Raw genomic sequence first — 18248 nt, 5'->3', positions numbered from 1 at the left:
CCCCCACGATGGGCTGCCCCTTCAGTCAAATGATGGGAAGCAATGATTTCAACAAATTTGTATTTTTGTTTATTCATGGGTTGTGGGTGTTGCTGGCTAGGCCGGTATTTATTGCCCATCCCTAAATGCCCTTGAGGAGGTGTCCTTTTTGAACAGTTGCAGTCTATGTGGTGTGGGTACACCAACAGTCCTGTCAGGGAGGGAATTCCAGGACCTTAAGGAGCCTTGAGTTATTTATACTAGCATCAGAAGTGTTGTAGACGGAGGCAAAGATTCCACGAGAGGCCTGGCTGACAGGGTACAACTCACTGTATTCCATACTAGTCACAATAATCACTCTTCTCCTCTCCGCACTCCTCTCCACTCTCCTCTCCACTCCCCACAGTCTCCTTCTCTGAACTGCTTCCAGATCGGGGTTTATATTTTGTGGGAAGCTCCGCCCCCTAGTCACCTGAATAGCTCATTCTCAGGTGTGTAGGAGGGGAAGCGGATGTATTACAACTCTGTCCCTGTAGGGGATTGTAACATCCCTTCCCCCTAAGTCCGGAGAAATGTACATTTCCTGAGGTGGAAGGTGCCGTGGCCGCTTGGGTTGTGAGCGGAGTTCCAGGGGCGGTACAGCCGGTCCTGGAGATGTGTAGCGTACCGGAACCGCTGCTTCCGTGAAGAACGTTGCAGTTAGCTTGGCCCAGTCAGTAAGGCTGCTGGTACAAGTGGTGCCGATATGCTGCCCACTGGTTTTGGGGCTCCTCCTTGGCCATACGGGGGACAGTATCCGGGTCCTGCATGGGGCCTCCAGGCCATGGGCCGGTGTTTCCTGGTCGCATCATCACAAGTTGTCCAGGTGGAGGTGTGTCTCTGCCCCCTGCACCTGGACCGTGTAGAAGACTGGACCTGTCATGTGGAGGACCATCCCAGGGATCTATGTGGCTCTGGTCCCAAAGTTCCACACATAAACCCTGTCACCTAACGTGAAGTTGCACACCTGTGAGTGGCAGTGGGAGTCCGTGTCTGAGCGGTCCTGTCGCTATGGAGAAAACAAACTCCTGGCTCATCAACGCCGCTCCATTGTCAGACACCAGGACCTCGGGCAGTCCGTGCGTGCTAAAAATGTCCCTCAGTCTCTCCGTTGTGGTTGCTGTGGAAATCCGGTGTACTTCCAGCCACTTTGAGTGGATGTCCACCACTATAAGGAATGTGGCCCCCTGAAACGGACTAGCAAAGTCAATATGTACATGTGACCAAGGCTTCCTGGGGCACTCTGAGGGTGCATCGGAGCCACCGGTGAGGCCTTCTGGTGTTCCTGGCCTGGGATGTAATTTTGGGTCACCTGCTTGATCTCGGCATCCACTCCGGGCCACCAAACATAACTGTGTGCCAACATTTTCATCTTGGCCACCCCATGGTGCCCGTTATGGAGATCTTTCAGCAGGAGCACACGTCCCCGTTTGGGTATGACCACTCGCGTCCCCCGCAGGAAGATACCATGGCGATTGTAACCCATCCGTCTGTCCGGGCGAGTCATGTTCCTGATTAGTGCATATGTCGGTCCGTCAACGGTGGTCAGCACAGTGACGAACTGTCGCTTGTCACTGGAAATGGTGTTCGTGCGGAAAAAAAATTGAAGTCTTTCGACGTACTGGGCCCAGGTTTACCTATGTATGCCAAGCCTGCCGGTTGGAGAGCGGCCTCCCAAAGTGGTTGATAAACGATCCCAGGTTGCAGCACTGGCTTCTTATGGCAGCTCCACGTCATCCTCGTCGCCAGTGATGTAGATGGCGGCAAAGACCCCATGAAAGGCCAAGCTGACAGGGTACAACTCACTTTATTCTACACGAGTCACAATAATCACTCATCTTCACACTCCACTCTACTCTACTCCATTCCCCACAGGGTCTCCTTCCCCGAATTGCTTCCAGGTCAGGATTTACATTCAGTGGGGAGCTCCTCCAATTAGAAGGGAGCTCTGCCTCCTAGTCACCTGAGTAGCTCATTCTCAGGTGTTTAGGAGGAAAGCAGATGTTATACAGCTCTGTCCTGTAGGCGTGGTAACAGCACGACTCTCTGGCTGCACAATATTCCTCAGGAATCACAAGGAATTCCTCAGGAGTCTTGGGGTATTCCTCAGGAGCCTGACCAACAGTACCACCAGACTTCAGCTCAAGTAGTGGCAGTCATTGTATTGCTGGCTCCATTCTCCGCTCTGTAAATTGTAGCGCTTCCTTAACTCTCGTGGCATATATTACTGAAGCCATCATCGCTTCCTGCTTCCAACTGCCCTGTGTCCCCACGCTTCTGCTACAGGCCGCAATACTTGCAACATACCACCTTCCTGTATAGAGAAATACAGCACAGAACAGGCCCTTCGGCCCACGATGTTGCGCCGAACTTTTGTCCTAGGTTAATCATAGAATTTTGGACAATTTTTCATGGCCAATCCACCCAACCTGCACATCTTTGGACTGTGGGAGGAAACCGGAGTACCCGGAGGAAACCCATGCAGTCACGGGGAGGATGTGCAGACTCCACACAGACAGTGACCCAAGTCGAAATCGAACTTGGGACCCTGGAGCTGTGAAGCAATTGTGCTATCCACAATGCTACCGTGCTGCCCTTAAGAAGTTAACCTACACTCCCTTATTCTACCCTAATCCAAGTACCTATCCAATAGCCACTTGAAGGTCCATAAATTTTCCGACTCAACTACTACCACAGGCAGTGCATTCCATGCCCCCACTACTCTCTGGGTAAAGAACCTACCTCTGACATCCCCTCTATATCTTCCACCATTTATCTTAAATTTATGTCCCCTTGTAATGGTGTGTTCCACCCGGGGAAAAAGTCTCTGACTGTCTACTCTATCTATTCCCCTGATCATCTTATAAACCTCTATCAAGTCGCCCCTCATCCTTCTCCGTTCTAATGAGAAAAGGCCTAGCACCCTCAACCTTTCCTCGTATGACCTACTCTCCATTCCAGGCAACATCCTGGTAAATCTCCTTTGCACCTTTTCCAAAGCTTCCACATCCTTCCTAAAATGAGGTGACCAGAACTGCACACAGTACTCCAAATGTGGCCTGATCAAGGTTTTGTACAGCTGCATCATCACCTCACGGCTCTTAAATTCAATCCCTCTGCTAATGAACGCTAGCACACCATAGGCCTTCTTCACAGCTCTATCCACTTGAGTGGCAACTTTCAAAGAACTATGAACATAGACCCCAAGATCTCTCTGCTCCTCCACATTGCCAAGAACCCTACCATTAACCCTGTATTCCGCATTCAGATTTGTCCTTCCAAAATGGACAACCTCACACTTGTCAGGGTTAAACTCCATCTGCCACTTCTCAGCCCAGCTCTGCATTCTATCTATGTCTCTTTGAAGCCGACAACAGCCCTCCTCACTATCCACAACTCCACCAATCTTCGTATCATCTGCAAATTTACTGACCCACCCTTCAACTCCCTCATCCAAGTCGTTAATGAAAATCACAAACAGCAGAGGACCCAGAACTGATCCCTGCGGTACGCCACTGATAACTGGGCTCCAGGCTGAATATTTGCCATCCACCACAACTCTCTGTCTTCTATCGGTTAGCTAGTTTGTTATCCAACTGGCCAAATTTCCCACTATCCCATGCCTCCTTACTTTCTGCATAAGCCTACCATGGGGAACCTTATCAAATGCCTTACTAAAATCCATGTACACTACATCCACTGCTTTACCTTCATCCACATGCTTGGTCACCTCCTCAAAGAATTCAATAAGACTTGTAAGGCAAGACCTACCCCTCACAAATCCGTGCTGACTATCCCTAATCAAGCAATGCCTTTCCAGATGCTCAGAAATCCTATCCCTCAGTACCCTTTCCATTACTTTGCCTACCACCGAAGTAAGACTAACTGGCCTGTAATTCCCAGGGTTATCCCTATTCCCTTTTTTGAACAGGGGCACGACATTCGCCACTCTCCAATCCTCTGGTACCACCCCTGTTGACAGCGAGGACGAAAAGATCATTGCCAACGGCTCTGCAATTTCATTTCTTGCTTCCCATAGAATCCTTGGATATATCCCGTCAGGCCCGGGGGACTTGTCTATCCTCAAGTTTTTCAAAACGCGCAACACATCTTCCTTCCTGACAAGTATCTCCTCAAGCTTATCAGTCTGCTTCACGCTGTCCTCTCCAACAATATGGCTCCTCTCGTTTGTAAATACTGAAGAAAAATACTTGTTCAAGACCTCTCCTATCTCTTCAGACTCAATACACAATCTCCCGTTACTGTCCTTAATCGGACCTACCCTCGCTCTAGTCATTCTCATATTTCTCACATATGTGTAAAAGGCCTTGGGGTTTTCCTTGATCCTACCCGCCAAAGATTTTTCATGCCCTCTCTTAGCTCTCCTAATCCCTTTCTTCAGTTCCCTCCTGGCTATCTTGTATCCCTCCAGCGCCCTGTCTGAACCTTGTTTCTTCAGCCTTACATAAGTCTCCTTCTTCCTCTTAACAAGACATTCAACCTCTCTTGTCAACCATGGTTCCCTCACTCGACCATCTCTTCCCTGCCTGACAGGGACATACATATCAAAGACACGCAGTACCTGTTCCTTGAACAAGTTCCACATTTCACTTGTGTCCTTCCCTGACAGCCTATGTTCCCAACTTCTGCACTTCAATTCTTGTCTGACAGCATTGTATTTACCCTTCCCCCAATTATAAACCTTGCCCTGTTGCTCGCACCTATCCCTCTCCATTACTAAAGTGAAAGTCACAGAATTGTGGTCACTACCTCCAAAATGCTCCCCCACTAACAAATCTATCACCTGCCCTGGTTCATTACCAAGTGCTAAATCCAATATGGCCTCCCCTCTGGTCGGACAATCTACATACTGTGTTAGAAAAGCTTCCTGGACACACTGCACAAACACTACCCCATCCAAACTATTTGATCTAAAATATCAATTGGATAAACTCTCCATTCTCTGATTGGTTGATTCTTTATTGTCGGTCAAACTGCTTTGTTTTTAACCCAGCTTCATTATTTTTAGTAATATAAAGAAAAGCGTTCAAAGATTTTTTTTAATAACTCAATTTTTAATGGCTTTTCGCCAGGGTTTCTCGCAGGCAGTGTTCTGGAGGTTACTTTCTTAACTCCCAGAGGTGCCAGGGCAATCGTGGAGTGTCAGTAACTGTAGTAGGTTGCTCTCTCTATACTGGGAGATGCAGTGCATAGGGAATCACGGCAGCATGTTTAGAAATAATCTGTCTTTTTGACACACTCACGTATTGAACGAACCACTGGCAGAACGCCGGTGCTATCCATTCTCTGGCATGGATACCACAGTCAATCCACACCGCGCCTTTCGGTGATGCAGTACCATTGAAAAGCTGCGGAAAGAAGAGCGACAACAGGACAAGGGTATGCACCAATAATGTCAGCTTGTCTCAGTTGATAGCATTCTTGTCTCTTGAGTTGGAAGGGTTGTGCATTTAAACCCCACTCTTTAAAGAGGAAAAAAAAGACAAAACAGAAATAGAAAACAACTTTACCTTCAAGACATAAATTAGACGCTTCTCAGATGATGGTCCAATAAGTATTTTTTGAATGAAGGATGGATACGCATTTGTAATTTCTGACATCCATAAATAAATCTGTTAATAACATCAAGCCATAAAGACAAATAATTAATATAATTTGCATCATCATATAGGCCCCAAGTAATTAATTTCATGAAATGTTTTTCATTAAAAGGCTCAGTTTGGGAATGGAAGGGAATCAGCAATTTCTTATCTTTATGATATTTCTCTTTATATGCATCAGTAGCGTTACATTTTCCAATGGCATGTTAACCACTATTATTTTTGAACGTAACTACCATTGAAATGCAGGTTACAAATCAATTAAACCACCTAATATGGCACCAATAATGTAAGCTTGTCTCAGTTGATAGTATTCTTGTCTCTGGAGTTGAAAGGTTTGTGTATTTAAACACACTTCATGGCTTCGTCATCAAATGTAACTTACAGATCAAACTGTGCATTGCTGTCGGCACCACAATGCAATGAGCCATTAAGCACTGGATAGAAGTGCAGAAAAGAGCCATGTGGCAGACCCCTAATGTTAGGGTGACAGTTGATGAGGAAAGACTGCAGAGACTTGGGCCTTCCAGGCTTAAAATAAGTTTTCTTACAGAAATATGCCAGATGGCGAGGATTGTGGAATAGCTGAATCTAGATCAGACAAGAGGGCACAGGTGGAAACTGGTAAAAGGTCAATTTTATTTCTCAGGATATTTTCCTTTACACAAAGAACAATTAACACATGGAAAAGGCTCCCCAATAAAGCAATGGAGGTGAAAACTTTAATCAGAACACGGGGAATCCACACCCAGTAAAAATAAGAACAAAGTTTTATTTACAAATTACATATATACACTTCCCAATAGTTCCCTGCCGGGTTCCTTCTGATCGGCGTTTTACTAGCCAACCTTATATACACTGGATAATTGAGATACCCCACTCCCCTAGCAGGGGGCGCTAATACTCTGCAAGGAGCATGGAAATGACAAGCATTCCCACCCCATAGGTCCCGTGCGGGATATTACATTCCCCCACCCCACAAAGTCCAATGCGCCCTTCAATAAGCGATGAGAAGGAGGAGCAGGCGGAGGACATCGGAGTCTCTTGTGCTCTGGTAGTCCTCATGGACCTGATGTGCCTGATCAGTCGGAGTTTACTGCGCCGATGAATGCTGTCTGCAGCGTGGCGGACAATCTCGGAATTGGAAGACACTACGTCGGGCATGTTGGCATTGCAAGAGATTGGCGGTATCACACCCTGGTTTGGCAATGGAGCCAGAGGATCTAGGACAGGCTTCTTTTGAGGCACTTCACGAGGGAGCAACCTCCGAGAGCGAATGTGATCCAGGTGTCGTTTCATTAGTTGCCTCCGGACCTGAGCTTGGTAAGAGACTGGTCCCGTGTGATGGATGACAATTATAGAGAGCCAGCAAGTACCATTGTTGAAGTTATGAACGAACACTGCACCATCTGGTGCAAAGTGACAAAGAGGTCGACGTCGAATTGGGCAATGCTCTTGCATAACAATGAGGGGAAGGCACACCGATCAGCACCCATAAACCACCGGAGTGAGGGTGGACTCCACGATATTCAGCCAATCCCCGGTATAAGTGGCCAAACGAACTGCCATGTAAGCCAAAGACAAAGTAAGCACTCCCTGTTTTGGGCGGCATGGTGGAACAGTGGTTAGCACTGCTGCCTCACAGCTCCAGGGTCCCAGGTTCAATTCCAGCCTCGGGTGACTCTCTGTGTGGAGTTTGCACTTTCTCCCCATGTCTGTGTGGGTTTTCTCCGGATGCTCCGGTTTCTTCCCACAGTCCAAAGATCTTGCAGGTTAGGTGGATTGGCCACGCTAAATTGCCCCTTCGTTTCCAAAAGGTTAGGTTTGGTTACGGGTATAGGGTTGAGGAGTAGGATGCTCTTTCCAAGGGCTGGTGCAGACAAGATGGGCCAAATGGCCTCCTTCTGCACTGTAAATTCTATAATTCAATTGATAAGATCAGAAGTGCTCTGCGCCACGACAGAAACAGCTGCTTCTGTATCCAGCTCCATTTGGAGCTTATAACCATTCACTTATATTGGAACTCGAATAGGGGGCACACAGGGTGCTGCCAAACAGTTCAACTGCATCTCAGCCTCATCCTCTGCCTCTTCTGGGTCATCCAGATGCAGGGCTCGGCCCTGGAACAGATGCCTACCTCGACAGAGGCACCTGGAGCGCTGGCTCTCCGGCTGCCGGCGGGTGCGCCTAGGCCAGCTTCCACATATATCACACAGTAACTGCAGCAGCTGTATTTCCTCCTTTGAATCGTTCTCTTGTTACCGAGCCAAGTTTTAAAGTAAAAACTAATTTACAGAATCAGTTGGAATCTGAATCCTACATCTATCAAGTTCTGACCTTTGAGGGCTGATTCTGCTGTTCAGAAATGAGCCCTGGCAGAAGGTAAACCAACTTCTGGGATTTGTTGTACCCCAAGGCAGCATGATTCCACAGTCTGTGTCAGCATCCATTAGCACCTGACAATGCAACACTACCATAGCCAGACATCGCTCCACTCTCACTAACGTGATCCTTTGGCCTTTTCTATCACTCTGTACTTGGCTGCAGCTGGTATACTTGACTCTATCAAATTCTTTATTGAGTAGTGATGAAATTCCATTTGTAAAACGTGATAGCATATTTAGAATTACAGTATACTAGCTGTTGGCAAGAGTCTGTACAGAGTTAGCAATGAAAGGGTTTCTTGCAAGTACCTGGCCTTCAACTATGAAAGAAAAGTAGACATTTTACAATAAATTAGGTGTCTGGGCCAAAGAGTTATTAACACAGTCACATTTCACTAATTGTTTTTCTTTATATTCTGATGATTGATTTTTTTGAATATTTGCAGATTAATTCACTAATTTCTTTTTTCCTTATAAACTTAGAATATTCAATTTCTTTTTCCAATTAAGGGGCAACTTAGCGTGGCCAATTCACCTACCCTGCACATCTTTTGGGGTTGTGGAGGTGAGACCCATGCAGACATGGGGAGAATGTGCAGACTCCACACAGACAGTGACCCAAGATCGAACACGGGTCCTCAGCGCCGTGAGGCAGCAGTGCTAACCACTGCGCCACCATGCTGCGCTTAATTCACTGACGTTGAGTTATCCGTTATGTAGCCGTCTCTCTAACTGTGCTCTGTTCAAGGACAGATTGGTGTTGGGAGTGTAAGATTGTTGAATTTACCTGGTTAAAGTAGATTCATGTTATTATGTGCCCATTAGTCAAAATAATTTGTTTATTCTTCTACTTTATTCTTGGCAATGACTGATGTAATTTTCTTGCCAAAGTAAGATGCTAAATTAGTGGATTTTCCTGAAACCACATTGCTCATACAGCCTCATTGCCCAGTGTAGCCACCTGGGGTGGCCACGTCCCGATTCCAAAATGGACACTCGCAAAGAGTACAGGGAAAAATAGACAGCACTAGAAAAACAAGCAGGTACAAGGTTTCCTGTGGATTGGAACCTGCAGATCCCAGAAAGGACTGATACTACAAGCTATTAGCATAGTAATGAGCTATCTCTGGGGACAAAAGAGAAACATTTAAGCAATCGGTACCAGGGCAGACTCCCCGGCGCCAGTGGAGACTAAAACAAAGGCAGGACAACGGTTACCTAGAGCCCGCCCAGCGATCGGGGAACGACTCCGTTATTGGAGAGAATCGATACAAACGATTGGGACATGGTCCAATTAATTGGGACCAAGTCCGGGGTCTGCCCAGAAGGGCGCGAAGCCCTTTGGACTATAAAGCAGAGTCCCCAAGGTCAGAACGGTCTCTCTGAAGCTTTCGGAAGAGCTCTTACTCTTCTTCTTCACCTTCACCTTGGCCTTTGGCTCTCAGTGACGAGAGGCCTGCCAAGCAACAGCCAAGTAAGTCTAAGGTCAACGCACGCTACGAGATAGGCGCTCCTAGCTACTATTCTATACCCGTTCGGAGCCAGCAGCCTCAGAACCGGACAACGGCCATTGTTCCTCTGACTGAGTGGGCACCCGAAGCTAAGTATAGGCTTCGTAGTAATAGTTGTAGTTTAGTGAGTAGAGTTTGTGAATGAGTAATAATTGACTGTGTGTGTAAATAAATATGCATTGCTTTCAAACTTACTAACTGGTGTATCGAGTCATTGATCAGTATTCGGTTTTGAACCTTGTGGTGTATCAAAAAGATACCTGGCGACTCTTGAGCAAAGGTAATTAGAAACAGAGCAAATTAAGGAAAGCATAATGAGCAACATCACCCATTACCTCACTCCATTTGCTCTCCAATTTGGTATAAAATTTGCCCCAGTACCAATCTAAAATGCGACTAAAGTTGCTTTATTGTGTGGAATTGGGATGACTGTTCAACCAGCGATGCTGAAAGTCCTTGGAAAAGTTGAAGGAACACACCCCACAGAGGGAAAGGACAGAGTGAATATGAGATAATGGGAACATTCCAGAATGTATTGTTGCTGTGTTTTGAATTAGTAATTTCGACTTTGCACACGTAACCTACCCATTCCACTGACTGCCCCACCTCCCCTCCCCTCCTTTGGGACTCCAGCTCAAACACAAACTTTATAGATCTCACCATTTGTGCTCCTCACTGTCACCAAGATCAGGAAAACAAAGCAAAGTGACAGTGAGCAAATTAAATCCAAATTCCTCCGTTTAATTTCCCTGCCGCAGCTGAAATAATGCCAACATGTTCATATTCCATCTTGCCGTATGTGCCTCAAATGAAGCATGTGTAGTGGTACTGCTTTCCCATTTCAGGCAGGATACGCATGAGGTCAAAAACCAGCTTCAATTATAAAGAAGCCACAGTTTATTTATTGCGACAGAAGATATTATTGTCTGGGTAAGACATATAATGAAATGAAATGAAAATCGCTTATTGTCACAAGTAGGCTTCAAATGAAGTTACTGTGAAAAGCCCCTAGTCGCCACATTCCAGCGCTTGTTCGGGAATTGAACCCGCGCTGCTGGCCTGCCTCGGTCTTCTTTAAAAGCCAGCGATTTAGCCCAGTGTGCTAAACCAGCCCCTAATAAGGAAGTGTCAAACTGTTCAACTAAGATGCAAGTATTTTATGAGTTCAATCAAGCGGGCTGCTTTGTCCTGGATGATGCCGGGCCAAGTGTTGTTGAAGCTGGACTCATCCAGGAAAGTTGGGAGTATTCTATCACACTCCTGACTTGTGCCTTGTAGATGATGGCTTTGGGATGTTACAGCAAACAATTATTTTTTTTTCCAGTTAAGGGGCAATTTAACGTGGCCAATCCACCTCCCCTGCACATCTTTGGGTTGTTGGGGTGAGACCCACGGAGACACGGGGAGAATTGGCTTTGGGGTTTTAGGAGGTGAGTTACCCTCTGCAGAATTCACAGTCTCGGTCATTTCAAGATCCGAGCCATAAACTGAATGAGGCATGAAACAGCAGCAAGGACTGGCTCAGATTTTAAGGGGCGGATGGTCAAAAACTCCTCATTGGACCTGTGCATTATTACGGAGCCTGATTTTGACATTAAAGGAGGAGGTTGGAAGGCACTACGTCGGGCGTGCTGGCGTTGCGAGAGGCTGGAGGTATCACAGCAGGCTGGTTTGGCAATGAAGCCAGAGGATCCAGGGCAGGCTTGTTTTGAGGCACTTCACGAGGGGCTGAAGGACAAAAACGCCTCATTGGGCCTGTGCATTATTATCGGAGCCTGATTTGAATATTAAAGGAGGAGGTTGGATGTTCGCCCCTTGACTCCTCAGAGGAGCAGATCAGAGCCCGCAGGATTTGTGGGTGAGTCTGTCAGCCGTGGTTGCCATCCAGGCAGAATGAGTTAAAATTTGATTTTGATTTGATTTGATTTGTCACATGTACCGAAGTACAGTGAAAAGTATTTTTCTGCGGCCAAGGGAACGTACACAGTACGTACATAGTAGACAAAGAGAATAATCAACAGAGTAAATTGACAAATGGTACATCGCAAAACAGTGATTAGTTACAGTGCGGAACAAGGGGCCAAACAAAGCATGAGCAAGAGCAGCATAGGACATCGTGAATAGTGTTGTTACATGGAACAGATCAGTCCGAGGGAGAGTCGTTGAGGAGTCTAGTAGCTGTGGGGAAGAAGCTGTCCCTGTGTCTGGATGTGCGGGTCTTCAGACTTCTGTATTTTCTGCCTGATGGAAGGGTCTGGAAGAAGGCAAAGCCTGGGTGGGAGAGGTCTCTGATAATGCTGTCTGCCTTCCTGAGGCAGCGGGAGGTGTAGACAAAATCAATGTGCTGGTGGCAAGCTTGTGTGATGCATTGGGCTGAGTTCACCACACTCTGCAGTTTTTTGTCACCTTGGGCCGACCTGTTGCCATACCAAGCTGTGAAGCAGCTGGATACGATGTTCTCTATGGCACATCTGCAGATGTTTGTTAGAGTCGATGCAGACATGCTGAATTTCTTTAGCTTCCGTAGGAAGTAGAGACATTGTTGGGCTTTCTTGACTGTTGCATCAAAGTGAGTTGACCAGGACAGACTGTTGGTGACCTCCAGAAACTTAAAGCTATCGACCATGTCCACTTCGGAGCCATTGATGCAAACGGGTGTGTGTGTCATGCTACGCTTCCTGAAGTCGATGATCAATTCCTTGGTCTTTCTGACATTTAGAGAGAGGTTGTTTTCGGTACACCATGCAACCAAGTGATTTATTTCCCTTCTCCCTTAGTCTGATTCGTCCTTGTTTGAGATACGACCCACCACAGTCGTATCATCCGCAAACTTATAGATTGAGTTGGAGTTAAATCTTGCCACACAGTCATGGGTGTATAGAGAGTACAGTAGAGGACTGAGCACACATCCTTACGGGGCTCCGGTGTTGGGGACTATTGTGGAGGAGGTGCTGTTGGCTATCCTGACAGATTGCGGTCTGTTGCTGAGGAAGTCAAGGATTCAGCTGCACCCGGAGGGGTCAAGTCCAAGATTGCAGAGTTTGGTTATTAGTCTTGTTGGGATAATGGTGTTGAAGGCAGAACTGTAGTCTATGAACAGCAGTCTGACGTAGGTGTCCTTGTTGTTGAGGTGTTCAAGTGTTGATTGTAGAGCCAGGGGGATAGCATCTCCTGTGGACCGTTTGCAGTGATAGGCGAACTGCAATGGATCGAGACCGTCTGGGAGGCTGGCAGTGATCCGTCTCATGACTAGTCGCTCAAAGCATTTCATGATAATAGACATCATCACACATGAATTTCAAAGGAATGGAAACATTCCTTTGAATGGAATATTTAAAGGTTTGCCCTGAAATAAAGTGAAAGAATGGGAACCTGTCTGTCCCTTGGTGAAAGGGAACCAAAAGTGAATGTCGGAGTTGTTGCATACTGTTGGTAAAGAGGTTGGCAGCATTCACTGCTGTCAGAGGCGGAAGGCAGTTTTAGTCCAGTCATTGTACCATAGTTTGTGCAAGGTATTATACTCAGTGGATTCCTATAAATAAATCTTGTGGTGTCAGCCTCTTCTCAGCTGGTAGGACTATCTGCGTCAGAAGGAAAGGTGGTGGAGTAGTGGTATTGTCACTGGACTGGTACTCCAGAGAGCCAGGGCAGGATTCTCCGACCCCCGCTAGGTTAGAGAATCCCCAGGGGGCGGCGTAAATCCCGCCCCACCGCTCCGATGCCGGCTGCCGTATTCTCTGTCGCCGGTTTTCAGGCGGGGGCGGGGATCACGTCGCGCCGGTTTGGGGCCGTTGGTAGCAGCCCCACCGACAATTCTCCGGGCCCCGATGGGCCGAGCGGCCGTCCGTTTCTGGCCAGTCCCGCCGATGTGGATTCGACATGGTCCCACATGGCGGGACCTGGCTGGTAGGCCGGCTGGTGCGGACCTCGGGGGGGGATCCGGCCCCGGGGTGGGGGCCCCCATGGTGGCCTGGCCCACGATCGGGGCCCACCGATCTGCGAGCGGGCCTGTGCCATGGGGGCACTCCTTCCTTCCTCGCTGACCCCTGTGGTGCTCCGCCATGGCTGGCACGGGGAAGACACCCCCTTGTGCATGCGCAAGAATACACCGGCCAGTCTGCGCATGCGCGGAAGCACGCTAGCGGTTCTGCGCATGCGCTAACTTGTGCCGGCCCTTCGGCGGCGGTTGGCACAGCGCCAACCCCTCCAGTGCCGGCCTAGCCCCCGGAAGTGCGGAGGATTTCACAACTTCCGGTCGGCCCGACGCCGGAGTGGTTTGCGCCGCTTTTTACGACGGCATCAGGCCATCCTGGGGATGCAGGAGAATCCCGCCCCCGAGTTCTAATCCCATACGGCAGATGGTGGAAATTGAATCCAATAAATATCTGGAATTTAAAGTCTAATAAGAATCATAATCTTTATTAGTATCACAAGTAGGCTTACATTAACACTGCAATGAAGTTATTGTGAAAATCCCCCAGACTCCACACTCCGGCACCTGTTCGGGTACACCGAGGAAGAATTCAGAATTCCAATTCATCTAACAAGCAAGTCTTTCAGGACTACAGGGAGGAAACTGGAACACCCGGAGGAATCCCATGCAGACATGGGGAGAACGTGCAGACTCCGCACAGACAGTGACCCAAGCCGGGAATAGAACCCTGGTGTTGTGAAATAACCATTGTCGATTGTCATAAAACCCCAGCTAATTTAATAATAATACAAATGATAATCATCTTTATTGTCACAAGTAGGCTTACATTAATACTGCAATTAAGTTAAGTGAAAAGCCTCTAGTCACCACATTCCGGCGCCTGTTCAGGTACATGGATGATGAATTCAGAATGTCTAAATTACCTAACACCATGGCCGGGATTCTCCCCTCCCCGGCGGGGCGGGGGGTCCCGGCGTGTCGGAGTGGCGCGAACCACTCTGGCGTCGGGCCACCCCAAAGGTGCGGAAGTCTCCGCACCTTTAGGGGCCAAGCCCTCACATTGAGGGGCTAGGCCCGCGCCGGAGTGGTTCCCACTCAGCCGGCTGGCGTGAACGGCCTTTGGCACCACACCACCCAGGGCCGAAAGGACTTCGCCGGCCGACGTAAGTCCACACATGCGCCGGAGCGTCAGCGGCTGCTAGCGTCATACCGGCACATGCGCAACGGAGTGGGTCTCTTCCACCTCCGCCATGTTGAAGACGTGGCGAAGGCGGAAGAAAAAGAGTGCCCCCACAGCACAGGCCCGCCCGCCGATCGTGGGCCCCGATCGCGGGCCAGGACACCATGGGGGCACCCCCTGGGGCCAGATCGCCCCGCGCCCGCCCCGCCGCCAATCCCGCCGGTAAGAGAGGTGGTTTAATCCACGCCGGTGGGAGAGGCTAGTCAGCGGCAGGACTTCGGCCCATTGCGGGCCGGAGAATCGCAGTGAGGGGCCCGCCGACCGGCGCAGCGCGATTCCTGCCCCCGTCGAATCTCGGGGGGCGGAGAATTCGCAACATGGTGGGGGCGGGCTTGACGCCGACCCCGGGCGATTCTCCGACCCGGCGGGGGTCGGAGAATCCCTCCCCATGTCTTTTGGGACTTGTAGGAGGAAACCGGAGCACCCGGAGGGAACTCATGCAGACACAGGGCGAATGTGCAGACTCCGCACAGACAGTGAACAAAGCTGGTAATCGAACCTGGGACCCTGGCACTGTGAAGCAACAGTGCTAACCACTGTGCTATCATGCCACCCAACATTTACTATTGTTCTTTAGTGAAGGAAACCTTTTGCCTTACCCAGTCAGGCCTACATGTGACTCCAGATCCACAGCAATGTGGTGGACTCTTAAATGCCCTCTGAAATGCCTACTTTGTGTCTAAATTGGGAGAGCAGACTAGAGAAGCAACAGCCTAACATAGTCATACTCATGGAATCATACCTTACAGATAACATCCCGGTATTACCGTTCCTGGGTATGTCCTGTCTCACCGGCACCAGTATACAGTTGGGAGGGACCCCATGAAGTCTCATGGCTTCAGGTCAAACATGGACAAGGAAACCTCCTGACGATTCCCTTTTTTAAAAATTAAATTTAGAGTACCCAATTATTTCTTTTCCCATTAACGGGCAATTTCGCGTGGCCAATCCACCTAACCTGCACATCTTTGGGTTGTGGGGGTGAAACCCATGCAAACACGGGGAGAATGTGTAAACTCCATATGGACAGTGACCCAGGGCCGGGATCGAGCCTGGACCCTCAGCGTCATAGGCCACAGTGCTAACCACTGCGCCACCGTGCCGCCCCCTCCTGATGATTCACACATTCAGCTGATGAATCAGTACTCAAGTGCCAAGTGGATGACCCACTTCAGTCACCTCTCGAGGTCCCCATGTGGGCCATCAGCAGCATTGTGCTCAGCCACTGTTTGCATGTGGCCCGGAGTATCTCCTACTCTACCATTACCATCAAGCCAGGGGATCAATCCTGGTTCAATGACGAGTGCAGGACAGTATGACAGGAACACCACAAGGCACTGAAAAATTAGGTGTCAACCTAACACAGGTCTATTTGCATGACAAACAACAAATGCTTTAAGTGATAGACAGAGCTGAGCGATCCCACAACTGAGGGATCAGATCTAAGTTCTGCAGTCCTGCTACACCCAGTCGTGAATGGCGGTGGACAATTACACAACTCACTGCAGGAAGTCCACAAATATCCCCATCCTCAATGATGGAGGAGCCCAGCAGATCAGTGAAAAAAACAAGGCTGAAATATTCGCAATAATCTTCAGCCAGAAGTGTCGAGTGGATGATCCATTTCAGTCTCCTCCAGAGGGCCCAGTAACGTGGATGCCAGTCTTCACATTCATCCCATGTGATTCATCCCATGTGATATCAAGAAACGGCTGAAGGCACTGGATACTGCAAAGGCCGTGACAATATTCCAGCAATAGTACTGAAGACCTGTGCTCCAGAACTTGCCGCGCCCCAGAGCTTGCCGCACCTCTAGCCAAGCCGTTTCAGTACAGCTACAATACTGGCATCTTCCTGGCAACTTGAAAATTTGCCCAGGTACATCCTGTACATTAAATGCAAAACAAATCCAACCCAGTCAATTACCGCTATATCAGTGTACTCTCAATCAACAGTAAAGTGATGGAAGGAGTATATTACAGTGCTATCCAGTGGCACTTACTCAGCAATAATCTGCTCACGGATGCTCAGTTTGCGTTCCACCAGGGTCAGTCAGCTCCTGACCTCATTACAGCCTTGATTCAAACATGGATAAAATACCTGAATTCCAGAGGTGAGGTGAGAGTGACTGCCCTTGACATCAAGGCAGCATTTGATCAAGTATGGCATCAAGGAGCCCTAGCAAAACTGGAGTTATAGAATCATAGAATTTACAGTGCAGAATGAGACCATTTGGCCCTTCGAGTCTGCACCGTCCCTTGGAAAGAACACCCTACTTAAACCCACACCACCACCCTATCCCTGTCACCCAGTAACCCCACCTAACCTTTTGGACACTAAGGTGCAATTTAGCATGGCCAACCCACCTAACCTGCACTTCTTTGGACTGTGGGAGGAAACCAGAGCACCCGGAGGAAACTCATGCAGACACAGGGAGAAAGTGAAAACTCCATACTGGCAGTCATCCGAGGCTGTAATTGAACCTGGGATCCTGGAGCTGTGAAGCAGCAGTGCTAACCACTGTGCCACCATGCTGCCCACTGGTAACCCCTAGGATGTTGATAGGGAATTCAGTGATGACAATGCCATTGAATGCCAAGGGCGATGGTTTCATTCTCTCTTGTTGGAGTGTGGCCCAATGTTATTTGCCAATTATCAGGCCAAGTCTGGATGTTGTCCAGGTCTTGCTGAATTTGCCCGTGAACTGCTTCAGTATTTGAGGAGTCGCGAATGGTGCTGAACATTGTGCAAATCATCAGCAAATCATCAGCTAATATCCCCAATCTGACCTCATGTTGGATGAAGCAGCTGAAGATGGTTGGAACCAGGACACTACCCTGAGGAACCCCTGCAGTGATGTCTTGGGACTGAGGTGACTCACCTCCAGCAACCATAACCATCTTCCTTTGTGTTAGGTATGACTCCAACCAGCGAAGATATACAGTGCGAAGATGTACAGGTTAGGTGGATTGGCCATGATCAATTCTCCCTTCGTGACCAAAGATGTTCAGGTTAGGTGAGTTGGCCATGCTAAATTGCCTTACTAAGTGTCCAAAGATGTGCAGGTTAGGTCGGGTTATGGAGATAGGGTGGGGATAGTGAGCCCTGGTAGGGTACTCTTTCAGAGCATCGGTGCACACTCGATGGGCTGAATGTATAGTTGACCAGATGCGTCAGGGCCTCGGACGGATCCGTGATCACATTGGTTAGCTGGGTCTCCCGCATCTCTGTGTCATGGGTTATGTGCACCTCAGGAGATGATACAGGTGGCAGTGCCGGAGGGAGCGGCAATATTGACCGCTAAACCTATCGAACACCTCCTGGTTGTGGCTACAGAAGTGGCCCGCGTGCCAGTTCGACACTCTGCCCTGAACTCGTACCGAGTAGGAGACTGGTCCTAACTGTTGTACCACATCCCTCGGAATCCACAAGGTTCCATCAGAAAAATTCCGAACGTTTACCGTATCATCTGCAAAACTTCTCCATTGGGCATGCATCTGCTGAATCCAAGGTGGAGCATTCCTGCCCGCTGCGCACCCT

General features: G+C 48.6%; 1 protein-coding gene across 1 annotated transcript in view; it reads right to left on the bottom strand.

Moving 5' to 3' along the window:
• Nucleotides 1-18248, bottom strand: part of cpb2 (carboxypeptidase B2 (plasma)) — a 95073-nt gene that overhangs the window by 45082 nt on the left and 31743 nt on the right. Inside the window, exons 5-6 of the mRNA XM_038802678.1 lie at nucleotides 5550-5651; nucleotides 5283-5387 (exon numbers count right to left, since the gene is read on the bottom strand). Coding sequence (XP_038658606.1) covers nucleotides 5283-5387; nucleotides 5550-5651 — 207 coding nt within the window. The remainder of the gene's footprint in view (nucleotides 1-5282; nucleotides 5388-5549; nucleotides 5652-18248) is intronic.

The sequence above is a fragment of the Scyliorhinus canicula genome, chromosome 7 (genome assembly GCF_902713615.1).
Source record: "Scyliorhinus canicula chromosome 7, sScyCan1.1, whole genome shotgun sequence".
NCBI lineage: Eukaryota > Metazoa > Chordata > Chondrichthyes > Carcharhiniformes > Scyliorhinidae > Scyliorhinus > Scyliorhinus canicula.
The sequence above is the reverse complement of the archived record's forward strand: the minus strand, read 5'-3'. Positions and strand labels throughout refer to the sequence as shown.